Below are 27,307 nucleotides of genomic sequence, written 5' to 3'. Positions count from 1 at the left end.
TGTGTGTCTATTTGCTGCGTCTTCTTCGTCCGTTTCTGTTGTTGTCAGCGGCACAGGAATCTGTGTTTCTCTTTTGTTGTTGCATCTTGTTGTGTCAGGTCTCCGTGTTCGCCGCGCCATTCCTGGGCAGGCTGCACTTTCTTTCGTGCTGGGCGGCTCTCCTTACTGGGTGCACTCCTTGCGTTTGGGGCTCCCCTACACGGGGGACACCCTACATGGGGGACACCCCTGCGTGGCACGGCACTTCTTGTGCACATCAGCACTGCGCATGGGTCAGCTCCACACGGGTCAAGGAGGCCCGGGGTTTGAACCGCGGACCTCCCATGTGGTAGACAGACAGACGCTCTAACCACTGGGCCATGTCCGCCGCCACCAATTCGTTTTAATGCCTTTGTACTAGCTCTCCCTCTGCAATTATCTCCCATTTAATCTTATTCTGGTCATTCCTGCTCATTAGGGCCTCAGGAAATGTCACGAACCGGGGAGAGGTTGCTCCTAATCCCCAGTCTAAAGTGGCCACGAAATCACTGTTTCAATTCTCTGCATACACTTCATCTATGTCCTTCTTTTAGCTGTTTATTTATTGGCTGTCATCCTTCATTAGAACTAAGCTCCCTTAGAAGGGTACCCTGGTCTGTCGTGTTCGTATCTGTCCCAGAATGTCCCTGCATTGTTAGTCAGCACCTTGCACTCTTATTTAACGGTTTCATTTGAACGTATGAACCTGAAAGTCTTTCAAGGGAAGAGAGTTGTATCTTACACCTTTTTAAACTACTTCCCAGTGAAGGTGTGTTGCGGGAGATCAATAAATATCTGAGTGGATTAAATCACTTCATTCATTTACAGGTATTTGTGGAGAGGGCCGGTAGGTAAAAGTGTGCGGGCTGGTAAGTTAAAACTCCTAGTCTCTAGGCCATGTTAATATCCACGGCGTGGTTTTAGCTCCCGGGACAAAGAGATTAGATACTTTGCAGGTCCCTGAAGCAGGACTGAAAAGCCCGGAGTGCCAGCCTTTCACAATCACCGGTCTTTGCCCCTTTTGGCATCTTGGTACTTGTAGTTTTGTCCACTGTACTTTTGCCCGTAAAACGAACCCTGAGACCACAATTCCCATCTCCCCGCGAGCGCCAGCGCCGTCAGCGCGCGTTCTCCGGAGGGGGCGCGGCGCCGTCGACTTCCCTGCCGGCCGAAGGGCCCGCCTACCTGAGCCCACGCGCCTTCCTGATTGGTCAGCTGCCTCGCCTCTCACCGGAGGGGGCGACAGGTGAATGAAAGGGGGGCGTGTCGGTGCGCGAGGCTCGGTGGCCGCGTGGCTGGGGCCGGCTGGAAGGTGAGAGCCGAGATCCGCGTTCGCGCGGCCGCTTTTGTGGACGTGGGGAGATTCGGGGTTCTGGGGGGAGCGGGCAGGCTGTCCCCTCTCGGTTGGCCTCTTTCGGATCTCTCGGCCTTGACGACTGCCGGGATCCCCGCCTCTCCAGCCCGCGCGTAGAGAAGACCCTTTCCCTCCCCTCCAGCGTGAGGAGATACCCCGCGCCCTCCGCACCCCAGTCTCCCGTCACTGGCCGCCCCCCGAGTCATCCATCCGGGTGGTCGGGGACGCCGGCTCGTTCGGATGGTGCCGCGGCCGCGAAGGCTGGGCCCGGCTGGGCAGTGCCCGTCGCAGCGATGGTCACTGTGTCCGCGGGAGGTCCCCGGAGGGGCAAGGCCTCAGGGCCCCAATCCCGGGGGCTGCGAGCAGTGCCCAGAAGCTGGTTTCGGTAGCCTCTGCGGGGCCGCCTGCCTTCCCCTTATCTTGCGAGCAATTTAGCGGGTGAACCGAAGATGCAATTGGCACTGCATTTCTCTCTGTGGAAATGGAAACTTCTCCCGTGACGGTTCTCCTCCACGCCGTGCGTTGGGGAACCGAGTGACTTCCCCAGTCCAGCGCACGGTTTCCTGGAGGGTTCGGGGAGTTTAGTGGTTAAAAATTATCAACTCTGGAATCAGACTGAACTCGGTTCCAGTCCTACCTTGCACTGTTCTTTTGGACCTTTGAATCTCAATATTCTCCTCTGCAAAGGAGGATGATATGATAGAACCTACTTCACGGGTTATCATGAGGTTAAACTTAATTAATGCTTGTAAAGTCCTTAGTACAGTGGTGCTCAACAAATGAGTGGTATTCAACAAATCCTAACAGTCGAGGAGCAGGTTTGCAGTATTCTCAGGTAGGAGGGACAGAAGGAGTCTTGTAAAAATCACTGGCTGGAGTTCAAGGCTGCTTTTTAAAAAATAATTAATTAATTAATTAATGTAAAAGAAGCTTTAGATTACATAAATGCTACATAAAAAATATAGGGGATTCTTATATGCCTCACCTCTCCCCCCCTCCCACACTTTCTCACATTAACAATATCCTTCTTTAGTGTGGTACATTTGTTACAATTAAACACATATTGAAGCATTGCCACTAACCACAGATTATAGTTTACATTATAGTTTACACTCTATCCCATGCAATTTTGTAATTTATGACAGAATATATAATGGCCTGTATCTGTCATTGCAATGTCATGCAGGACAATTCCAATATCCCCGAAAATGCCTCCATGTCACACCTATTTCTCCCACTCCCTCCTCTCAGACGCTCCAGTGGCCACAGCCTCCACATTAATGATAAAAGTTCTTCCAGGGAAGCAGATGTGGCTCAAGTGATAGGGCATCTGCCTACCGTATGGGAGGACCCAGATTCGATCCCTGGGGCCTCCTGGTGAAAAAAGAAGAGGAAGTGTGCCTGTGTGGTGATCTAGTGCCCGTGCGGTGAGCCGAGTGCTCATGTGAGTGCCTGTGTGGTGAGCTGAATGCCCTTGTGGTGAGCCAATGCTTGAGCAAGCCAGTCATGCAGCAAGATGATGACGCGACAAAAGAGAGGAAGGGGAGAGTCAAGGTGAAGCACAGCAGAAACCAGGAACTGAGGTGGCGCAGCTGACGGGAACCTCTCTCCATATCAGAGGTCCCCAGGATCGAATCCCCGTGAATCCTACAGGAGAAAAAATGAGAGGAGAAGACCAAAAAGAGAAATAGGTACAGAAGATCACACAGTGAATGGACACAGCAAAAACAGGAGGGTGAGGGGAGGAGGAGAAAGGGGAAAATAAATAAGTCTTTCAAAAAAAGTTCTTTCATTGCTAGAATAACAATAAATCTATACTAGAAAAATAGTAAGTCTACTCTAGTCCATTGTTCATTCCTCAGTCCTAAGATTTTGGGATGGTGATACCCATGCCACCTCTAATTGAGAGGGGGTTTAGATCTCATGGGGCAGGTGGATGGAACTGTCTTGCTTGCAGTTGCAGACTCTGTGTTCTTGGGATGGTTGTTGTCCATCATCATTTCCTTGTTAATTGTCCTGGTTGAATCCCATGAACTGGAGAATAGGTGTTGCAGCTCTTCTGAGACTCAAGGCCCAAATGGCACATGGACGGACCAAAGATTTAAGTCTTTGGGACTTATTTGTGGTTTCCCTACACATGGCTTTTCTGCCCTTTCAAAGCTGCTTTTGGCACCTGAATGAAGACAGTGGAGTGTCTAGGATTTCCTCAGGAGAATGGGGTAGTTTGTATTACAGATGGTGATGTTGGCATCTGCCCTCTTCTGGAAAACAGGCAGTATACTTGGTTCATTTTTCTATTTCTGGCATCTTCCTTGTTTCTAGAATTGCATGTGGCCAGTTACTAGTTGAACTGAATTGGAACCATGGTGAGATTGGGAGGATTCCTGCCAGGGTGTGGATAAATGTGCTTCTGAGAGCAGTAGATGCCAAGAGCTTCTCTTCTGGAAGAGGTGCTGATCTTCAGGATGTGCCATGGATGTGGCCCTCTGAAGGCAGTTGGGGTTGATATGAATAAATATGTATATCCACAATATATGCCAAATGTGGGGCCAGGAAAAGGTTTGAAGATAGTATGTGGACTGATTTTTCACAAGGGGGTATTTACATGACCCAACAGAATCTAGGATATTTGCTGCAAGCAAGCCACAGGGAATGAGTTTTGGGTACTGTTGCTGATAGCAACATCTTCCAGCAAAAGATGGGAATGCCCTGTTGCTGTAGAAGTTGAGAGGTTCAATTATTTGCGTATAGTAAGGCCAGGACTCAGGAATAATTTTTGGGAAGGAAAAATGATTTATTTATGACCAGCTGGGCTCGGAGCTTCTCATTCCAAAATCCGAGCCCCGAACAAGATTTTTGAGTTCCTTTTATACAGAGGAAGGGCCAAATCGTTCTTTGTTTCAGAGCTCAATAGGCTCGAATTAGCATATATCTTCCACATCTTAGCTAAGCTTTTAGCATGGACTTCATACATTCTAGATAAGCTTTTAGCATGTTTGGTTTGCATTCTCCCTGAATATTTAAGTTTATAGAGTTTGCATTGCTAAACTGTGTCTCCAGGACTGGAGTCGTTGCCATGGTCACCAAGGGCAGGGCTGCAGCCTCTCACTGTCCCACACCCACAGGTCAGGACACAGACAGCTTAGGTTATCTACGAAGAGACAACAGCCTCCCACCCATAGGCACATCACTGTGAGGGGGTCCTTTAGACCATTCTAGAAGTTGGGAAGTGTTGTGTGTACTTGCATATTTATTTCCCTGGTTTATCACCTTCTTGTCCCCCTGTCCCCCATTTCTTAGTTAAAAAAGAAAAAAAAAAGGCAGTACATGCACATGGTAAAACATTCTAACAGTACAGGAAGATTTAAAATGAAAAGTGAAGGTCCCTCTACATACCTTTTACCCCTAGTCCTTCTTCTCAGTAGTATATGCTAATTTTTTTTGGTATAATCTTCTAGAAAAATACGTATGCCTATAGGAGCAAAAACATACACAGGCGGGACCAATCTGTATATTTTGTTTTCCGTTTTCCCTTTTTTTCCTAATATACCTTCCCATGTGAACATATAAAATTCTTGCTCGTTAAAAACATGATTACAAACATGTATAACTGGTATTATACAGTGTAATTGTACCATCACTGATTTTTTTTTTTAAAGATTTAAAAAAAAATTTATTTCTCTCTCCTTCCCCGTCCCCTTGCCATTGTCTGCTCTCTGTGTCCATTTGCTGTGCTTCTATATCCACTTGCATTCTTGTCAGCGGCACTGGGAATCTGTGTCTCTTTTTGTTGTGTCATCTTGGCCACTCTGGGGCAGGCTGCATTTTTTTCGTGTGGGATGGCTCTCCTTGCAGGGTGCACTCCTTGCACGTGGGGCTCCCCTACACAGGGGACACCCCTGCGTGGCACGGCACTCCCTGTGCTCATCAGCACTGCACATGGGCCAGCTCACCACACAGGTCAGGAGGCCCTGGGTTTGAACCCTGGGCCTTCCATATGATAGGCAGACGCTCTATCAGCTGAGCCAAATCTTCTTCCCCCCATCACTGATTTAACAAGACCTCTACTGATGGACATTCAGATTGTTTCTACTTTTGTGCTAGAGGTGCAATGGACCTCTTTGACCTTATATTTTGATGTATTTTTGTGAATATATACAAAAGGGTAAAATTTTAGCTGAGGTAAAAAGTATGTACATTTTAAGTATTGATAAATATTGCCCAGTTCTCCTTCAAAATGATATTCCAAATTATACTCCCACCAACACTGGGTATTAATACTTTGGACAATCTTTACCAATCTCTTGGGTTTCCTTTTAGTTCTGAGGAAGAAGAAAATGTAGTATTTAACTGTACTAGTTTTCTATATCTTATTTTTCCATTAATATATTGATTGTCAAAGATAGTATCAGAACCTGCTGGGAAGGTTTTGTTGGAGCAGTGAGTGGGAAGAGGTGTGAATGACAGTGAAACCTTAGCCCTGTGAAAAATTTCAGGGTTGATTTGCTTGGGGATAGTTGAATTTTTCAGATGACAGTTCTCTTTCTTTTTGATCCAAAATGTTAATTTAAAGTATTTGGGATGAAGAAAATTTCTCAGAATTATGACATGACTTCCTTGGGTTTAAAACAAATATAGAGGGAAACGGGCTTGGCCCAGTGGTTAGGGCATCCGTCTACCACATGGGAGGTGTCTGGTTCACCGGTTCAAACCCCGGGCCTCCTTGACCCGTGTGGAGCTGGCCCATGCGCAGTGCTGATGCACGCAAGGAGTGCCCTGCCATGCAGGGGTGTCCCCCACATAGGGGAGCCCCACGCACAAGGAGTGTGACCCGTAAGGAGAGCCGCCCAGCGAGAAAGAAAGTGCAGCTTGCCCAGGAATGGCGCCGCCCACACTTCCCGTGCTGACGACAACAGAAGCGGACAAAGAAACAAGACGCAGCAAATAGACACAGAGAACAGACAACCGGGGGAGGGGGGGAAATAAATAAATAAATAAATCTTTAAAAACAAAAAGCAAATATAGAAACATAAGAGTCTTTCTGATGCCTTAGGCTCATCAGTCATTGGGCTGGGCTGTAATTTAGTGGATGCACTTAGGTCATTTAGAATATATAGGAGTTACATACTGACAGCTCATAGCCTTAGCTAAATGGCCTCAGGCTAGTATTTTGAAAAAATTCTTAGGTTTACTTTTGATAACTTTTTGTTGTCTTCCTGGCTGCCAGTTCTCACTTTCAACTGTCAGATTATTTGCTTATAGAGGTTCATTTCCACTTCTCTCTCTAATTGGTTCTCTAGTTGCATTGCTTGTTATCATTGCTTGTTATAAAGGTATGGAAAGTTGGTATGAATTGCCATTTAAGCGGAGAGGGTATAGCTCAGTGGTTGAACACCAGGTTGGAATGCACGAGGTCCTGGGTTCAATCCCCAGTACTTCCCTTTTTTTTAAAAAAAAGATTTATTTATTTATTTATTTATTTATTTATTTATTTCTCTCCCCTTCCCCCCGCTCACACCCCAGTTGTCTGTTCTCTGTGTCTATTTGCTGTGTCTTCTTCTTTGTCCGCTTCTGTTGTTGTCAGCGGCACGGGAATCTGTGTTTCTTTTTGTTGCGTCATTTTGTTGTGTCAGTTCTCCGTGTGTGTGGCACCATTCCTGGGCAGGCTGCACTTTCTTTCGCGCTGGGCAGCTCTCCTTACGGGGCACACTCCTTGCGTGTGGGGCTCCCCTACGTGGGGGACACCCCTGTGTGGCACAGCACTCCTTGCGCGCATCAGCACTGCGCATGGGTCAGCTCCACACGGGTAAAGGAGGCCCCGGGTTTGAACCACAGACCTCTCACGTGGTAGACGGACGCCCTAACCACTGGGCCAAGTCCACTGCCCCCCAGTACTTCCTTAACAAAAAAAAAGCCATTTAATAAGACTGTTGACTTTTTTAGGACTAAAGCCTCTGCTTAGGGCATAGACTGTGGGAAATCTATATTGCCAGTAGAGGAGTCTTTTTTTATTTTCCCATAGGTTTTACCTGATTTCTGGTTGGCCGAGGTATTACTCTGTCCCCTTTGTGCAAAAAGAGAGTGGTTAAAGAGTTATTAGTGAAGGTTGGCAGCTCTCACTAGGCCTTTTGTGATTCCAAAAGAGGAAATTGACTTGGTTGCAGGAACTTCTCTGAGCTCAGTGGGTTGGCAGGTAAAAGTGGTAGTTGGTGGATGGTTACGTGGTTTGTGTGAAGAGAAAAGATGGAGGGGAGACCTTGAAAAGAAGGTCAGCTTCTCTACCTTCCTCACTATCAGAAGGATTTTAAACTTTATTTCCACTTGCTATACTTAGCAGCTAAGAAAGGTGTATTGTTTTTTACTTAGCAAATCTTCTTTGTCCGAAGTACTCTGCCAGCTGCTGTGGGGGATATCAAATTGAATAAGACATGATCCGTGTCTTCAAAGGGCTTGTAGTCCACTGACAGAGAAGGGCCAGTGCATAAATAACACGGAGGATTGAATCAAGGGGAGTGGAGCCGATCAGGAGTCCCTTGGTTGCAAATGATTTGGACGAGCTAACTCAAAAAGGGACTTAACTGACTTCTGACAGCTTGAGTTGGGACTCAGGTGGTGTTCCTGGCAGCTATCTGTTGGTCCTGCCTCTGCTGAGCCAACATCTTCGTGAGGCTGGCTCCCCTGGTGGTATGGCAGCACCATTCCTCCTCACATCCCACCTGCACAAGGAGCTGAGAAACCCTGGCAAACATTTCATTGCTTTTCATTGGCTCTGACCAAGCCACGTGACCATTTCTGAGCCAATCACTGTGGTCAGAAGGAAGGATATGCTTATTGTGTCAGCCTACATTATATCTTACACACCTGGAGTCTGGGGATGGAACCAGCTTTATGCAAAGCACATTGGCTAAAGTTGGCAGAGGTGGTTCCACCAAAGCCAAAAAGGGCAGTAGAACCATGAGAATGTGGAACAGATGCTGGCTGGCACAAAAATCCATCAATTTTTGCAACAAAGTGATGGTTATAGGTGTGAGCTGAGGGTGGTATTTGCTGGTTTCTAAGTTCTATATTAGGACATTGGAAGCTGATCTGTCATTTTTAGATTTTGACATTAGCTACAGTTTGTGTCTTGAAGAAAGTAAAATATAGTGCATGAGACCATGGCCTCTGGAGGCCAATAGATCTGGTTTAGAGTCTTGACTCTTACCAGTTGGGTCGTCTCCTAATCTCAATGAGTCTCAATATCCTTATCAGAAAAATGGGAACAGGGAAGCGAACTTGGGTCAATGGATAGGGTGTCTGCCTACCACATGGGAGGCCTGCAGTTCAAACCTGGGGCCTCCTTGACCCATGTGGAGCTGGCCCATGTGCAGTGCTGATGCGCGCAAGGAGTGCCATGACATGCAGGGGTGTCCCCTGCATAGGGGAGCCCCACGTGCAAGGAGTGCACCCCGTAAGGAGAGCCACCCAGTGCGAAAGAAAGTGCAGCCTGCCCAAGAATGGTGCCGCACACACGGAGAGCTGACACAAGAAAAAGAAACACAGATTCCTGGTGCCACTGATAAGGATAGAAGTGGTCACAGAAGAACATGCAGTGAATGGACACAGAGAGCAGACAACTGGGGGGTGGGGGAGGAAAGAGAAAGAAATTTAAAAAAAAAATCCTATGCATTTATATATATAAAAGAAAAATGGGAACAATGTTAGTTCTTACTCAGAGAGTTTTTTAATAAGAATTCATTGAAATTTATCCATGTAAAACACTACGTACCCACATGCAGTTATCCAAAGTTATTTTTGTTGCTTTTCCATAAATTAACCAAGTTGAATCTGTCATTTGTCCTATATCAAAGGACAACATGAACCAGTGTTTTATGGAAGAATTTTTTAAAAAAATTAAAGCCCAACATATTTATAAGGTGGGGATTTGTGCATTAATTTAAAAAAATCTTGGCAGAGATACCGGCTATTCCAGAGCAACAGCAGCTTGAAGAGAAATGGAGATGCAATCCTATTATGCCAAGCTCTTGGGAGAGTTGAATGAACAGCGCAAGAGGGACTTTTTCTGTGACTGCAGCATCATTGTGGAGGGTCGGATCTTCAAGGCCCACAGGAACATTTTGTTTGCCAACAGTGGCTACTTCCGAGCCCTGCTCATTCACTATATCCAGGACAGTGGGAGGCACAGCACTGCCTCCTTGGACATTGTCACCTCCGATGCCTTTTCTACCATCTTAGATTTCCTCTATTCTGGGAAGTTGGATCTGCGTGGGGAGAATGTGATTGAAGTTATGTCAGCTGCCAGCTACTTGCAGATGAATGATGTGGTGAACTTCTGCAAGGCATACATCAGGTCATCCCTTGATATTTGTCGAAAGATGGAGAAGGAAGCAGCTGTGGCTGCAGCGGTGGCGGCAGCAGCGGCAGCAGCGGCTGCTGCTGCAGCTCATCAAGTTGACAGTGGAAACCCCAATTCAGGCAGAGAAGGGACCTCTTGTGGTACCAAGAGCTTCGTCTCCTTTCCAGCCAAGGGAGAAGAGAGTGTAGATTGTCCAAAAAAGTCTCCTTGCAGTGGATGTGGGGGCTGCCACCCCTTGGAACTGGTGGTGAAAGACAGCCAGGGTTGTGGCTCAGCTGAGAGTGACCTCCTTACTCCTCCCAAACGGATAGAGCCCAAGGTGGAGTTTGATGCTGATGAAGTGGAGGTGGAGGTTGGTGAACAGCTGCAGCAGTATGCCACCCCACTGAGCCTGGCCCACATGGAGGAAGGCTTGCCCAGTGGCCAGGCTGTTGACTTGGCATATAGTAACTACCATGTCAAGCAATTCCTGGAGGCACTCTTGCACAGCAGTGTTGTCCAGAGCAAAGATGACGCAGATCATCACTTTTCTCGGACTTTGGAGGGAAGACCAGATGGTTCAGGAGTAGCCATGAGTTCCATGATGGATGTCCAGACTGACTGGTATGGAGAGGACTCAGGTAAGCTCAGCCAGCTCCATTAGCATTCATCTCTGCTGGTCATTTAGCATATACCATCTGTGCTTTGTATTCTCCCATCATCATAAGCATCATTGTCATCACTATCATCATCATCACCATCATCACATCACCACTGATAGGTATTAATAGAACATCTGCTATGTGTAGGACATTTTCTCTTCATGTATGTTTGTGTTTTACCTCCACAACTAGAGTGTAGGCATTTGGGGTATGTTCTTGTTTCCCAGCTGCTATGACAAATACCACACAATGGGTTGGCTTAAACAATATGAATTTATTGTCTCATAGTTTCAGAAGCTGGAAGACTTGTTTCCTCCTACAGTCATTAGTATTCTGGAAGACTGGCAATCCTTGGGGTTCCTTGACTTTCCTGTTAAATGACAATGTCCTTTCCTTTCTCTTCCTGACTCCATTTATTTCTGGCTTCCAGCCCCTGGCTGTGACTTTCTCTATTTATGTTTGAATTTCTTCTGCTTATAAATGACTCCAGTCATTTGCATTAAAGTCCAAATTCAGTCAGTTTGGCCACACCTTAACTAAAATAACATCTTCAAGGGATGTTATTTACAATGGGTTCACACCCATAGGAATGTGGATCAAGACCAAAAACATATCTATTGGAGTACATAATTCAGTTCACCATAGTCCACCCTCTGTTGGGACTCCAAAATGTTCTTCCCACATGCAAAACACACTCACCTAGTCCTAATATCTCAAAAGCTTTAAATCATTTCAATGACAATGCTAAGTCCAAAGTCCCATCAAAATCAGTTCTGGTAATGGGTGTGATCTTTCCTGGGGCAAAATTCCTCTTAGTTCAGGTCTCATGAAAAAGAGAAAATACAATGGTGGGTCAGGCATAGGACAGACTTTCCCATTCCAGGAGGGAGAATTTGGAAGGAAAGCAGAGGTCATGGGTCCCAAGCAAGTCTAACTCCATTAGATCTCAAGGTCTAAGAGTCACCTCTGGCTTGACGCATTGTCCTCCTGTCCTGCTGGAGTGGCAGCCCCACCCTTTCCAACCACTTGTATAGTGAGTATGCTCTCCCTGAACAATGGGGCCGAGGTCCCACTTTCTCTGAGCACTGGAGTGGCAGCCTACCCCTACCCTTAAAATGGAATATAGGTCCTACCATCTCCAAGCGCAGGGGTGGTGGCTGGACTCTTCCTGAACATCTGGGCATAGATCCCATTCTCTCTGAGCTTTGGAGTAGTGGCTAAACTCTCCGTGCTGAGGGCAAAAACCCCACAACCTCCAAGCTCAGGGGTGGACCCACCCTTTTCACACATGTAGGTGGGCCCACTCTCTTGGTCCAATGAGATCTTTTTGGTCCAGACCTCTGCTTCCATTGTTCTGCCCTTGGAGTCATTCTTACTTTACTTCATCTCTTCTCTGTCCCTTTCAGTTCAGGATGATAGTGCTTCTGTTCATAAAATTTTTGCAAAACCGTTGTTAGCTTTGCATTCTGTTCAAGGGGGTCCAAACCATCAGATAAAAGAACTTTCCAGAGATCCTTCCTGAATAGTTACATTTCCAATCTTGATTTCCTCTTAAATGGCTGACTGAATCCATGTTCAGCCACATCCTCTTTCCCAAAGGGTTGTTTAGGTACATCTTCACCAGGAGCCCTGTTCTCTGGGAATTCACCTCCTGAGAGATGGAGGGCTGGGGCGGGGGAGGGGGGAGCCAATAGAGCAGCTTCTGGCCCTAGATTCAAAGCAGGCTGAGACAGGTTGAGAATTTTCCAAATCATCAGTTGCTGGTTATCAGTTTGATCTTCAGTTTATCTCTTTAAGACCTTCAACAGTTTGGATGAGGAGACTTCTCTGACTGTGGAAGGCAATCTCCTTTGTTGATTGTAGATGTAATTAGCCATAGATTTAATAAACTGACTAATGCTTTAGACCCACCTACTAAATACCCTCACACTAACAATCAGGACAGTGTTTGTTTGACCAAACAACTGGACACCATAACCTAGCCAAGCTGACACATAAAATTAACTATCATAGGGAAGTTTGAAGACACAAAAAGATCTCTCACTCTCTTCCACCCCAGCAGTGGGACCTTTGTTTAGTCATTGAATCTCTGAGCCTGTTTCATTATCTGTAAAATGGGAATAACCATCTCTGTTCTGACATTTTCACAGGACAAGTGAGAAGGTTTTCAGAATTTTTTCTCACATACAATAATGTGTTCTATACACATGGGAGATGTACTCCTCTGTGTCTGTAGGCTCTCAGCAAACATCATGGTCAATGGTGCTGTCTATTTGAGAATATTTTAGTTACATGGTATTTGGTTTCATGTAAGTAAATTTCTTAGCTCCTTTGGTTCGTTTTCATGTTTTGAGAGAACTTGGTTGTTTTCCTGAAAGTTCTGAAAGATGAGTTAACAGTGTTGATTCTTCTTAACAAATGAGATCATTGTGTTTTGAGGTATCTTGGAGGAGACAGAAATAAATGTTACTGCCATTTCACTGATGAAAATACCCTAGTGGCTTCCCAGCTTCAAGCAAAGAAATTAATGAATCATATCTCTAGTTTACCCATCAATATTGGTCAGTGAAAGTCTTTAAATAAGGAAGAGCAGTTGCTTGTATTTATTACTAAATGGCTGTTTTGAGGCTTTTTAATTTCAATTTTTCTTCAAGCAAGGACACTGTCTGTATGATTAAAATTAGAATTGAAAATACTGTTTCTTGTCCTCAGAGATACTGCTTAAACAGCGTTTGGAAGGTAATGGGTATTTTAAAGAATACGCTATAGGAACTGTTGGAATTCTCTTTTCCATTCATATACTAGAACTTCACAGACTGTGTTTGCCCTTTCACATCCATTAGATTGTCATCACATGCGTTTGGCAGAGTTGTGGAGAAACTGAAACCCAGAAAGGTTAAGTAAATTTTCCAAGAATCCAGAACTCTGGTAAGTAAGTGGCACAGCCAGAACTAGAACCCAGGGTTGGCTTTATTTTACTCTTAAACAAACTGTGAAGACAGCACAAATGGATATAGGTTGTCATTGCAATGATTTTATCTTTCAACCCTTCTGCTTGTAAGCACGAGTATCAAGAAATAGTAATTTAGCTTTATGTCATCTCCCATTCAAATCCAGTCTATACCTGCACTCTGCCAGGTTTTGATTCCATTCACGTGGCTACAGGATAAATTTATTCCAAGTGCCAAGGTGCAGAGTGGGATTGATTTGATTGGTCATTCATTTCTTGACAAATATTTGAGCACCTTCCTTGTGCAGATAGATAAGTGAGACATAAATCCAGCCCTCAATGAACTGATGGTATCTGAGAGGAGATAAGACATGCATATAAGTAACATTACATGGTGGAAAAGTACTAGGGCTGAAATCCAGCAGAGATAATGGGTTTTCACAGTAGTCCAACAGAAGGAGAAATGGCTTCCCACTGGGAGATCAGGGAGGGCTTTTTGGAAGAAGTATCTGAGGGTAAGAAAAGAAAATAGAGGGAGAAATTAGATTGGAGTCAGATCATGGAAAATCTTAAATGCTAAAAGCTTAAGTTTTTATCTGGGGCCATAGAAGAGTTTTTGGTAGTTTCTGAGCTTGGGAGTGTACTGGAACTGTGCTTCAGTGAGAAGAATTTAACCTTAGCACAAGATGGCACAGAGATGGGAGACCCAGGTAGGGAGACCCATCAGGAGGCTGCTGCAATGGTTATATATCTGCATTGCTCATCCCTGACATCAACAGACACTGCCAAGAACATAAGGTCCTCCTGTTATCTCTCCTCCCCCACCCTCCTCCCAGCCCCAGCTCCATCACCTCCCACCTCTTCTTGCAAGTGTTGTCTACATTAACTGCCTCCACTGTTTTACTTTCCACTCTTTACTTAGCCCACTATGGTCTAGCTTCTACCCCCCCCACCCCCCCACCCCCCACTGAAACTGCTGCCATGAGGCCACTTAGCAATTCTAAAACTGATCCAATGGGTAACTTCCAGGTGTTATATTACATGACCTCTCTTGGTAGTTGACTCTGACCTCTCTGTGAATTTCTTTCCTTTCCTGGCTTCTGCTACAATGGAAACCCATTGCTCCTACCTCTGTCCCTTCAGTTTCAGCCTCATCATGGGGTCATTTAATGTCAGTGTATCCAGCATGCCATCCCTGGTTTGCTTCTTTGAAATCTCATCACTCCTTTTTGCTCATTTGTTCATTCACTCATTCCTCCATTCATTTAATAGATATTTATTGAGCACTTACTACGTGTCATGCACTGTTAATGACAGTAAAGAAAAGACAGTCCTTGTCCTCATGGAGCTGACATTCTAGTATAAGTAAATGTATAGTATGCCAGATAATGATGAGTCTTAAGGAGGAAAAACAAAAGCAGAGAAAAGGGGATAGGGAATGAAAGGGATGCTATTTTATTTAGTGGTGACAGGGAAGGGCTTTCTAACATGTTGCATTTGGGTAGACCTCTCAAAAGAGTGAGAGAACAAACTGCAGATATCAGGGAGAATAACACCGCAGGCAGAGGGAAGAACAAAGCACAAAGCCCCGGGTGCAGGAGGGTGCTTGGTGAGGGAACAAAAGGAGCAGCTAGGATGCTGGGGTGGCCAGAGTGGAGTGAGCAGAGAGGGTGAGGGCTGAGGCAGAAGCTGGGTGAGGGCCGATCAGGTGGGGCCTCATTAGCCAGGGGAAGGCCTTGGGATACTATTGTGAGATGGGAACCCACTGGAAGTGCTCAGCACAATGATGGAAATGACATATATTCAAAGGATCCTTCTCTGGAGACGGTGTAGAGAATAGACTACCGGGGGACAAAGACCATGTAGGACGCTCCTGCACAAATCTGGATGAGAGACGATGACACGAGCTAAAGAAGTGGCTGTGGAGGTAAAGAAGAGGAGACACATTTGAGAAGTGAAATTAACAGTGCTTGATGCTCACATACAGGGAAGAAGGGAAAGAGAAGATTCTCAATGAGGCAGATTTTGGGTTGGCTGACTTGGATGGTGGTGGGATCAAATGAGACAGAGAATGCAGGAGAAAAACAGGTACAGGAGGAAAAAGGAATTCAGTGAGAGTTTACTGTGTTTGAGGCACCTGTAGAACATCCACATGGGAATTTCCAGGTTAGGTAGATAAATCTGAATGTAGGGAAAGGGAGGAAGAGTATAGTTTTGAGAACCAGTAGATTAGAGTGGTTGCTTCAACTGAGACCTGGCTGTCCTCTGAGCACCCGGCTTCCCTGTAGGCCCCTTCCGTAGTCTTGATACCCTCTAGTCAGAGGTGGGTGGGGTCCTCCTTGTGTTTTATTGCCATTTCCAGACCATTGTCCCTGCTCCCTTTCTTAAAAACCCTCCGCTCTTTTAAAGCTCATACGATCAGTAGATCCTACTGCCTAATCCATAAAGAAATGCTGAAGAGATGATATGATGATGATGATAAAAATGGCTGGCATCGATGAGCCCTTACCATGTGCCGTATCCTGTGCTAACAGGGTTTTAGGTGCTATTTCATTTAATGCTTATCACAAATCCTATGAGGTAGGAACTATTATCATCCCTATTTTACAGATCAGGAAAGTAAGGCACAGAGAAGTTAAGTAAGATGTTCAAGGTCACAGAGCTGGGAAGCAGGAGAACCTGGAAAGCTTTAATCACAAATCCCTTCATTTTTAATATGATCAAAGTCTGTAACACCCTGAAGGGCATGGGTTGAGGGAACAAATTTCAGAATATCACAATAAAGTACAACTCAGTAAACATGAAAGGAGTAGTTTCCATACATGTGGATGATATAGGTGTTGTAACAAGAGTTGTATAAGCAAGATGAAAAAAGAATTGGAACAAGATTTCATTTAATTTTTGAATATTTGATGATTCTACATACATAGAATTAATATGTATCCCAATTTAGGGTGTTCATCATAGCATACCTCTTCTACACGTACCTGGCAGATATCCTTAGGAAATACTGTCAAAGAAAGCATGAAGTTTGACTGTAATAACAGAGGTTTTCAAACAATTGAGAGTCATGAGATCATTTCAGGAGGTCTTAATTGGCATTCTCTTAAAATGAAATCAAAGAGAATAGAAACTATCAGGGTGAGTATTGTTTTGTGAAGACTTTTCCAGTTATCCACATGAAGATATATGTATTCTAAGGTTGTAATGTAAGCTGTATAGGCCATGGTCAAAAAAATTTGAAAGTATGACATTCCTTGCAACCTTTTATCAAAAGCACACTTTACTCTCTGGGTCCTTGGGAGCATTCAGAGTTGGGATTTGCAGGCAACTCTTGCTGTTAGCTTTGGTGGAGTTGTATCCTCTTACTCTGAGCTGGTGGAATTCCACAGCTCTGGATCCCCATCCCTTGGAGGGTAGCCACTGTTATCACTGCTTACAGAATAGCTAAAGCAATCCATTTGGTTTCCCAGGTGATGTGTTGGTGGTCCCCATCAAGCTCCACAAGTGTCCTTTCTGCCCTTACACTGCCAAACAGAAGGGCATCCTTAAGCGGCACATCCGCTCACACACGGGTGAGCGGCCCTACCCCTGTGAGACCTGTGGCAAGAGGTTCACCCGACAGGAGCACCTACGGAGTCATGCCCTGAGTGTAAGTGTCTGAGCTGGCAATCTTCTCATGGCAGGGGCAGTTCATGACATTGTCTAAGGTAAGGGTAAAGCCAGACTGTCTTCCACTTCTCTCTCCACTGGGGTAGGTTCAGAGACTTTTCAACATGTGCTTCTGCTACTAAACTAAAGCAAGTTTTTAGAAAAAGTTAAAACTTACACAGTAACAGACTAGTTTTCAAAGGGGAAGAATCAAGAAAGTTCAGATCCTGGTCAGGGGTGGTTGTTATAAAGCAGAGAACAACAGGGCTTGGACAGGGAATTGTGGGACTGTTCCCAATGGTGTGATGCCAAAGGTAAGCTGCATTCTCAGTTTCCCACCCAACTCCAGCATCCAGCAGGGAAGAAGGGTATATTGCCATTGATAGGGCTACCTGTGGGCAGCAGACAAAGAAGGCTCTAGCTCAAGGGGACCCCCCCTCTTATTAACTCACCCCCTAGACTTCTATCTCCCTTGTGAGCTGATGATTCCCACCTCCTAATAAGCATTCAGGCCATTCAGAAAAGCATTGCATTTAAGATGATTTCTGACCAAAGCAGTCAGTCTTTGGAAGATCCAGTATAAAAATGGTTTGAATTTCAAAGGACGCTCTCAAGAATGTGAAAAGATGGCCCAAAGATTGGGAGAAAATAATTGCAAATCATATAGCTGAGAAAGGTCTAGTATCTAGACTACATAAAGACCTCCTACAACTCAACAACAAAAAGACAAACAACCCAGTTTAAAAATGGGCAAAGGATGTGAGTGGACATTTTTCCAAAGAAGATGTAAGCACATGAAAAGATGTTCAACATCATAATCACTAGGGAGAGGGAAATCAAAACCACAAGAGATACCATTCATACCCACTAGGATGACTATAATAGAAAAATTGAACAAAGTGTTCAAGGAGAAATTAGAACATCACACATTGCTGGTAGGGATGTAAAATGGTACAGCTGCTATGGAAAACAATTTGGCATTTCCTCAAGAAATTAAACATAGAGTACCATATGACCCAGCAATTCTACTCCTAGGTACATGCTGAAGAAAACTTTTTTATGTAGAACACATGTCTACATAAAAACTTGCATATGAATGCTCATTATGCCTAATGGTCCCAAAGTGGAAATAACCCAAGTGTCCATTGATAGATGAATGGATAAACAAAATGTGGTATATCCGTACAATGGAATATTTTTTTGTCTTTATTTATTTTTTTAATGTTACATTAAAAAAAATGAGGTCCCCATAGATCCCCGACCCCTCACCCCACTCCTCCCCCCATAACAACAACCTCCTCCATCATCATGAGACATTCATTGCATTTGGTGAATACATCTCTGAGCACTGCTGCACCTCATGGTCAATGGTCCACACCACAGCCCACAGTCCACCCAGGGGGCCATGGGAGGACATACAATGTCTGGTAACTGTCCCTGCAGCACCACCCAGGACAACTCCAAGTCCCGACAATGTCCCCACATCACATCTTCCTCCCACTCCCTACCCCCAGCAGCCACCATGGCCACTTTCTCCATACCAAAGCCACATTTTCTTTGATTACTAATCACAATAGTTCATGAATAGAATATCAGTAAGTCCACTCTAATCCATACTCTATTCCTCCACATAGAATGGAATATTATAGTATACCATAAAAAGGAATGGGTTGATTCATGCTACAACATGGATGAACCTTGAAAACATTATGCTAAGTGAAAGAAGCCAGATACATTATAGATTTCATTTATAGGAAATGCCCAGAATGGGCAGATGCATAGATATAGGGAGTGGATTAGTGGTTGCCAGGGACTGGGTTGATGTAGGAATGGGACGTGTGTGTATGTGTGTGTGTTTGTGTGTGTGTGTGTGCGACAGCTAATGGGTACAGGGATTCTTTCTGGGAATTAGATGGTGATGATGATTGCATAACCTTGTGAATAGACTAAAACCACTGAGTTGTAGAGTCTAAAAGGGGTGAATTTTATTGTATGTGAATTATATCTCAATGTAAAACATGAGGACATTGGTCAGGGTTTAATGGCAGCCCCAGTGACCTGAGTGTCATGCTTCAGCCTTCTCCTGCTTCAGCCTCCTCCTGTCTGTCTCTTGTGTGTATCTGCATCCAGAACTCTCTAACAAGCTTGGATAGGTCCCGAGTCACTGTGCACAATGGAGCCCCTATGCACAATGGAGCCCCTATTGGCTAGAGTTCCTGCAGAGCGCACACATGAGGAAGAAAACTTCTTATGCAAAGGGCACCCCTGGGGCTGCTTCCCTTAGGAAGGGTTGTGTGGGATAGGAGATGAGGTTCTCTCTTCCAGTATGCCATGCTCTCTCCTCCAAAGGACTGTATTTATCAACAAGGAAGTCGAGGGTGAAACATCTGCTAGCATGTCTGGAGAAAACCCTCTCTTCTCTAGCAAATCTACCTTCTGGAAAAAAGATTCCTAAACAATTCAAGGCATATTAAAAAGTCATGCCTAAAAAAATTAAAAAACTTTAAAAAAGCCTAAAGTCCTAATTAGGCCACTGAATGCTTATTATATGCCATGAACTAGGGATACGGTAATGAACCAGACATGGTCCCTGCCCTCTTAGGTCTCACAGGGTAGTGGATTTTACAAATGATTTGTGGGAAGTACAACCAAGGAAGAAGTACAAGGGAGTATATGTAGCTGGGGGACCTAACCTGGCCAGGGGCATCAGGGAAAACTTGTCCTTGAAAGGCACTGGGGAGAGGAGGGAAGGGAAGGGCATGTTCCTGGCATGGTCAAAGGCCCAGGTGGAAAGGACCTCGGTGAGGGTGAGGCTGTGGCAGTGAGAGCAAGGGAGAGGGAGAGTGTTGAGAAATGGGTTGAAGGGCTGGGCAGGGACTGATCACAGGGGGCCTGGTGGCCGTGGCTCAATCCGTTTTCTGTGAAACGTACTGTAGCTGCTTGTGATTTTAGGTCCACAGGTCCAACCGTCCAATCATCTGCAAGGGCTGTCGAAGAACCTTCACGAGTCACCTGTCACAGGGGCTGCGGCGCTTCGGGCTGTGTGACAGCTGCACCTGTGTTACAGACACGCAGGATGAAGACGACGATTTGATGCCTGTCAACCTTAGCCTGGCAGAAGCCTCATCCGAAAGTCAAGAAAAGAGCGACACAGACAACGACTGGCCAATCTACGTGGGGTCCGGAGAGGAAGATGACACTGCCAGAGACTCTGAAGACAAATCGCGAATGTGGCCCAGCTTAGCAGACCAAGAGACACTTACATAGCAATAGGTTGGTGGGGAAGAAGTTTTAGAAATTGTAATTGCCTGTTCCGTGGTTGAAAGCTCCACATTTGTTCAATTTTGTGAAACCCTGAGAGGAACGCTCTTTCACTGTATTTGCACTTTTGTTAGACTACATGGTGGAGGTTGGATTTGGTGACTCAAAGGACTACTAATATTTTTAGTGTGGGGTCCTTGGTTTCCGAGGGCTTTGCTGGCCACTCCTTAATTCTGAGTGAATCAGGGCCGGCACTGAGGCTTCTTGTTTTTCCTGCTGTGTGTCCAAACCCTGGTTAGGAGAGAAATGAGGAATTCACTACACTTGTTTTCATATTGTCTTCATTCCTTTGCATTGCTTTGTCATCATCCTCTTTCTCTGAAGAGGTAGGCAAGAATATATTAAGTTTTGGGATCAATCTTTTCTTTGCCTAATGAATTGCACATTTTAACTTTCTAACAAATTATCAGAAAGAAAGCTTTGTTGAAATGAGGCAGGCAAGGTTGTCTGACTACACGATCGTAAAAGGTACTTTGTAATTCTGAGACTTCAATTTTAACGACTGGGGCTATTTATGTGCAGAGAAGCATGGAAAGGAGCCTCAAGGCTCATTATGCCCCCGTGACTTCCATTGTTGAGTTAAAGTTTGCTCTGGTAAGGAAGCCTGTGAGGCAAGGTCCAGGTGGTCTCCATGTCTGGTTCAGTATCTGACACGTCTACAAACATAAATAAATTGTTGTATGACCATTAAACAAGTCATTTTGGCAAAACTCAAAATGCCCCCCTACTTTTTCCAGCCATTTCCAAGAGCCATTGCTGTATAACCTGGAAATGTAACCACTACTGACATTTCTTGTATCTAGTTAGGAAGAGAACTTTAATTGGAGTGAAAGTGCAAGGCCATATAAACAAGTTGTATTTCTAAATCTTTTAAAAGGTCCTCTGGAGGGAAAAGAAGGGTTAGTAGAACAGGTTTTAAAAGGCAGTCTGCTTTTTACCTGATTTGCAGCCATTGAATTATTCTAACAAAAGGGTCTGGTGCTCGCTTCGGCAGACATATACTAAAATTGGAATGATACAGAGAAGATTAGCATGGCCCCTAATAAAAGAGTCTGAACTTCCTTGAAACTTAACGGGCAGGAAGTATTAGGAGTTAAGGATGTAATTTAAGGCACTTTAATAAACAAAAGCAATGCAAAGCAATGCAAAGGAATGAAGACAATATCTAAATATGGATCCTAAATGAAATCTTTTTCTCCTTTTAATTTTTAATATAGTTTTATTTCAAAAAGCAGTATTCTTTTCCTTTCTGCCTCTTGAACAAAAAAAATTAATCAAAAACATTATAAATTGCCTTTAAATGATTGTTGCTGAAGAGTTAGAAAGGGGTTTAAGCTGTGCTTCTCAACAGAAGTTCGAACTCTAGAACAATGCTACCCAAACTGTGGCTCAAAGACAAGTGCTGATCTGAGAATTAATTGCTACCTGTCTGCAAAGAGGAACGTCAGAAATTGAGTAAGCATACAGAAACTTTTATAACAATTGGACATTGCTGCGGCACCCAAGCGTGTGAGCAGTGGTGCCGTCTTCTTGAACAGGGCATGGATCAGCTCAGGTGTGGTGAGCTGCATACCTGTCCACATACTAGGTCCACATAGTGGTTGGCAATGGACTGGAAATTTTAAAACTGGTCTTCTACCACAGATAGTTTATAAATCATTGTTCTAGATCAAGAGTTACAAATTGAAAATTATCAGGGACCAGAAATGTTTTTCTTGCTCGAAATAAAAATATTAACTGTCCTTTTAAATGAGGGAACTTAGCAAAAGGGGAAGCTAAATGGATGCATAGAAGATTTACTCTGCCAGTAGTTAACGTTTGGTATTTTTGCTCTCTCAGCTTAAAGTATTTCTGATATTTTAATATGACTTTTCTACCTCACAGTTCAGCTTGCTGTCTACTCTGTCTGGTAAAGCAACGATCCTCTTCAGTGACACCTTCACCTTTTCATAGAGTTAGTGAAAATCCTAACATTGGAGATTAGAACATTAGAGTCAAAGATTCTCAACTGGAGTGGCTTTGCTCCGGGGTGGACGTTTGGCAATGCCTGGAGACGTTCTTGATTGCTAGGATCTACTGGCATCTAGTGGGTAGGCCAGGGATACTGCTAAAGAGTTATGCTGCACAGGACAACTCTACCCGCCCCCCCCCCCCCCCCAGCAAGGAATGATCCATTCCATAATGTCAATAGTACTAAGGCTGAGAAACCTTGATATAAGATAAAGTAGGATTTTAAAAAATGACTGTTACTGAGTGAACTTAATTTTGTGTTATACTTCAGGCTAACATAATATTTCATAGGCCCTGATGCTGTCACACGTTTTAGAAAGTAGTGGATCAGTAAAATGGGGAAGCTGAGGCTAGGATGGGTCCCACCTTGCTCAAGATCTGATTAGGTTTGTGATGTGGAAACTTAGAAATTCTGATGCTGATTCATATATCCAGAACCATTACTAGGCTCTGATCATTTTATTAAACTTTAAAGTAGCAGAGTCATTGGGAGAAAAGCCGCATGGGAAGCTTAATATTTGAGTGAGTCCCTTTCTTCCATAATGTCTCAAATTGTTGCATTATGATTGGCTGCTTTGGGTTTGTTCATTGGCATTGGTAGTAACTGGTTCAGATCACTGAATTCTATAACTTTTAGAGGAAATCATTTTTCTTGACTACTGGATTATAAATTGGTTCTTGGTTTAAAATTTTTGTATGTATTTGGTGGTATTTATAATGTGCACAGTGTCTCTGAGGGTTAATTCATGGAGTTGGTGTTATTTTTATAATAAGTAAATTCACAGTTGGGCCCAACACAGACTTTTAGTGATTCTGGCAACTTTTTGGCAACAGCTAAACTTACCAAGGGATATTTTAAATCTTATTTTAGATACATTGCATGGGAGAGAACAGGATTCTTACCTGTAATGGAATTAAAAATGGCATCCTTGTGAAGCTGTTTCTTTTGAGGGAAGGGAATAAGCTTTCATTGCAGTGGTTGGGAAAGAATGTGAATAAGGCCTGTAAATAATGAATTAAGAAATGATATAAAGCATCACTATTTCTGGTCATTTAGTAGAAAGATGCCATTCGGATGTAAATATTTTGGTGGCCACTAGACTTCGAATATTCCTTGAGAAAGCTGCTGACTTAGTGGTCTGCAACATGTTGTGGAATTGTGTATTCTGATGTTCAGAATGCTGTGATGGGTTTTTGGTTTTTGTTATTTGATGTTATGACAAACCCCATAGAGAGAAAGCAACAGATAGGTCTGCATGCACCGATTCTGGGAGCAGTGGGGAAGCCTGGAGTTGCCTTGGTCAACTGAATTCAGATGACTTCATTTGGACTTCTAGGTTTTTCTCATGTGTCTCTTGTGCATAGAGAATAGAATTATCTCTGTGAAGTCTAGTGTAATGGGGTAAGGGGGGCAACGTTTGGAGGTGGTGGTGAGAGGTTCCTATTACACTCTGTTTTGAGCGCTGGCGTTGTACTGTTAGTGGTGGTCTCTTGTTGCTTGCCTTATGCTTTCATGTGATCACACTATCTTCTAAGTCAGAAAAAGGGGCACTTTGTTCACTTGCTTATGATGGGAAATTGATTTTTGTTGCTTTTGTGGTTCAGTCGTTCCACCAAATATTACTATGTTCCTTAAACATTTCATTAGGTTTGAATTATTTTCTTCAAATGATGCTTATTTAGAAAGAAATGAAAAGTTTTTTTGAACAGGAGTAGTTTTTAAAAATTTAATTTATTTTTATTTTTTAAAGAGTTATTGAGATAAATTCACGTGGTTGTTTTTTGGTTTTGTTTTTTCTTTTTTTCTCTCTTTTGGTTTTCTATATGGTTGTTGTCGTTGTTGTTGGACATATCCTTGTTTTAACGCATGCCATTATGTGATGGGATAAGGAACTTTTATAACTGAAAGAGGACATTTAGCATCTGTTTTGACCATCCAGGTAGATAATTTTACTACTACTAATTTTCCATTGGTAACTATGGTTTAGGGGACCAATTTTTTTTATATCCATCATTTGATTTTAGGACCCTGTCAGTAGCATATTTAAAATCAGTGGGTGTGAAGTTTAGCGGTAACATGCTTGAGGATTTTGGGGAAAAGCATCAACTTGAGATACATGGCTTGGTGACATGTAATGGATATAGATTGTCACACAGACTTAAGGATCCAATCAAGACTTTTTTAGAAGCAGAAAAACGTATCAAACAGTTTCACTTCTTCCAGCTCTCCATGCTTCCTGTGGTGCATCTACTACTACCATAAAAGCAAGCAAATAGTACTGTGTTGCCATCCAGGGGTTTACTTAGGCTCAACTGAAAGTTTAGAAACATTCAGACTCCTCAACTGCCACATTCGTTCAGCATCAGAATCACTTAGAAGGATATACAATGGGAAGCCAGCAGGACAGATCCATATATTTCCTCTTCTGTGGAAATCCCTACAGCCATCCATGTGGAATAGCTTAGGTGCGAAGAGTGGAACTACATCAGGAAGCCACCCTGGCTTGAAAGCCTTTTATCCCATAGGGACAAGTATCCCTTGTGACAACCTCATAGACATAGCTTCCAGGGTCCTGCAAAAGACATGCCTGTTAAAGACTCCCTGCACTCAGGGATGCCCAAAGCCTGGCTTCTATCAGGTATTTATAGTTCTCAGGGTCCACACGTAGTTTAACAATTAGGAGTCATTTCTACCATAAGTAATGTTGCCTAGCAACACAGTTGACATGCTGCCCTTATCAGATTGCTAGGGGAACAGAGCTAAAAAGTTAACCAAAGGTCAAATTCTCATGTAGAAGGAAAAAGGTTTTATTAATCCTTTTCCAAGCTACATACTAGGAAATTGTATGGTAGATGCTCCACCTAATTCCTATGCCATATAGCCAGAAGAATTTCCTCTTAAAATATAGCCACTGTCAGCTCATTTTTCCTTTCTTGAATACTATTCATTCTTTGTGTTTAGGTGCTTGTTATTAATACACTGTTTGCAGTTTTGCTGAGGTATGTGTAAGAGTTGGAAAACCAGTGAAAAGGGTCCCATCAAAATGTCATGGGGAGCAGATATGGCTCAAGCAGTTGAGCACCTGCTTCCCACATGGGCGGTCCTGGGTTCAGTTCCTGGTGTCTACTAAAACAAACAACAAACAAACAAATGAAAAAAACAACTCAAAGTTGCCCATGTGGCTTAGTGGGTTGAGCACTGGCTTCCACATATGAGGTCCTGGGTTCAATCCCCAGACCTAGAACCTCAAAAAAAAAAAAAGTCATGTATCCTTCATGTACCCATTGTATACAGGTATAATATGACATATTGTAGGAATGTTACTGAATGGAAATATCTGAAGATTCCATCAGTCACACTTTGCTGGGAATCTGTGTCCATCTGGCAACCACCAAACACTAGGCTCTTAGGAACAGTGTCTAAATTATTGCCTCTTATTGCTATGTAATGTGGTGCTAATCTTGCCGCCTTCTGTTGCTCCTGGCAGATCAAGAGCTGAGGATAGTTGGTTACTTATTCAATAGTTATCCAATAAATATTTATGGAGTGCTTATTATATGCCAGGCATTAGGGGTACATCAGTGAACAAGCACAACCCCTGCCCTCAAGGGACTTGCCATGTAATCAGGGAGACCAGCAATTAGGCAATTACAACGCAGTGTGTTGGGTGTGACAATAGGGGCAAGTGCAGGGTTCTCTGAGAGCCCTTTGGCTGAGCACCAAATTCAGACTTAGCGCCTCAGGGAAGGCTTTCTTGTCTAAGCTACTGTTATTGTGGTACTTTCCATCCAATAAACTTCTCACTTCAGGATACTGTTTGTAAGCGTTTAGTCAGTTTCTGAAATTTTCTGCTTTTTCCCAGACATGGTTAGTTGTTTTATTCAGGTATGTAAAAATCCTAAAAGAATTTTTAGAAGATCTTAGCCTTTAGAAAATATACATCAAATGCTCTCGTTTATTTCTTAAACACACACACACATACAACTTAACCATCCTTTATCTTGCCGCAGTGAAATAACAGAGAAAAGGAGTATTGTTACTGTGATGAATGCAGAGGCATTCCATTGCTTCCAGATTTGTCATCTTGGCTGGCCACACAATCTACATAATACCCCAGAAAATGAGGATGGATGTGGGCAAGACCATTAAATCAACGGGTTTGAGAACTAGAGGGACCTTATTTATAATCCAGTCCAACTCCATTTTACTGAGAGATGATATGAGTAGTTCCTAGTTACCAAACAGCTAGTTAGAGTCGAAGTCAAGACCAGAAACCAGTCTTGCAGGCCAGGCTAGAGTTCTTTGTCCTCTACAATGCTGATATGCTTAGGCAGGCAGAAAAGACTACCCATAGAAAGCATTTTGTTTTCTAGGGGATCCATCCAACCAAAACCACACAGAAGGAAGATGCCGTTTGTGGGAGAGAATACTTTGTGTTATAATTGCCTGCATTCTTGTAAAGCTTAGACAGGGAAGGGGACAAAATCACATGTTGAGCACCTGGGAGTTAATTTAATCTCTTTGTCCTGTAATACCCACACTTATCTGAAACATAAACCACTGTCAACACACACACACACATACACAGCAAATTAAATCTTTATTGTTCACTTTAAGATATATCACATTATTTTATTTTAATTTATTCATTTTGTTTGTAAAAACGTTAAAAAATAAAAAATATACAATACTATCTTGAAATTACTTTTGCTAACCTCACTAACTGATTTTTGAAATATAAATTGGGCATGATTCAGGGAATTTAACAAGGATATTCTTATTTGAAACAGAAAATCACATATTTTTTAAGTCAACAGCCCATATAATATTATGGTACCTGAGTGAAAATATATTTCAAGGTATTTCTTGACTCAGTGGATTTTAATAAATCTGCTGCAAAAATTAATTTTATTTAAATGTCTGCAATAGTATATAACACTTAGTAAAACAAATTAGCCACTTTATAATCTAAAATACCCAAAAGCAGCATTCCTGGTTGTTAACG

The 27,307-nt window shown here is 43.4% G+C and overlaps 1 protein-coding gene and 1 pseudogene across 1 annotated transcript; both read left to right on the top strand.

Annotated features, from left to right (window-relative positions):
* Positions 1–1,223: 1,223 nt before the first annotated feature.
* ZBTB8B (zinc finger and BTB domain containing 8B) lies at positions 1,224–26,115 on the top strand. The gene is made up of 4 exons (XM_004471357.4): positions 1,224–1,330; positions 9,327–10,348; positions 16,793–16,971; positions 19,923–26,115. Exons 2-4 carry the CDS (start codon positions 9,367–9,369, stop codon positions 20,235–20,237), a joined length of 1,476 nt encoding a protein of 491 aa, XP_004471414.2. The 5' UTR covers positions 1,224–1,330; positions 9,327–9,366; the 3' UTR covers positions 20,238–26,115.
* LOC111767327 (U6 spliceosomal RNA) lies at positions 21,272–21,332 on the top strand (annotated as a pseudogene).
* Positions 26,116–27,307: the final 1,192 nt, after the last annotated feature.

This window comes from Dasypus novemcinctus, chromosome 9 (genome assembly GCF_030445035.2).
Source record: "Dasypus novemcinctus isolate mDasNov1 chromosome 9, mDasNov1.1.hap2, whole genome shotgun sequence".
NCBI lineage: Eukaryota > Metazoa > Chordata > Mammalia > Cingulata > Dasypodidae > Dasypus > Dasypus novemcinctus.
This window is presented reverse-complemented; position numbering and strand designations above follow the sequence as displayed.

Bases quoted from the DNA above. Each gene is read 5' to 3' on its own strand.
- ZBTB8B (XM_004471357.4), top strand. From the start codon at position 9,367: ATGGAGATGCAATCCTATTATGCCAAGCTCTTGGGAGAGTTGAATGAA. The intron at 10,349-16,792 runs GTAAGCTCAGCC...TTGGTTTCCCAG, and splicing joins CTGGTATGGAGAGGACTCAG to GTGATGTGTTGGTGGTCCCC. The intron at 16,972-19,922 runs GTAAGTGTCTGA...TTGTGATTTTAG, and splicing joins TACGGAGTCATGCCCTGAGT to GTCCACAGGTCCAACCGTCC.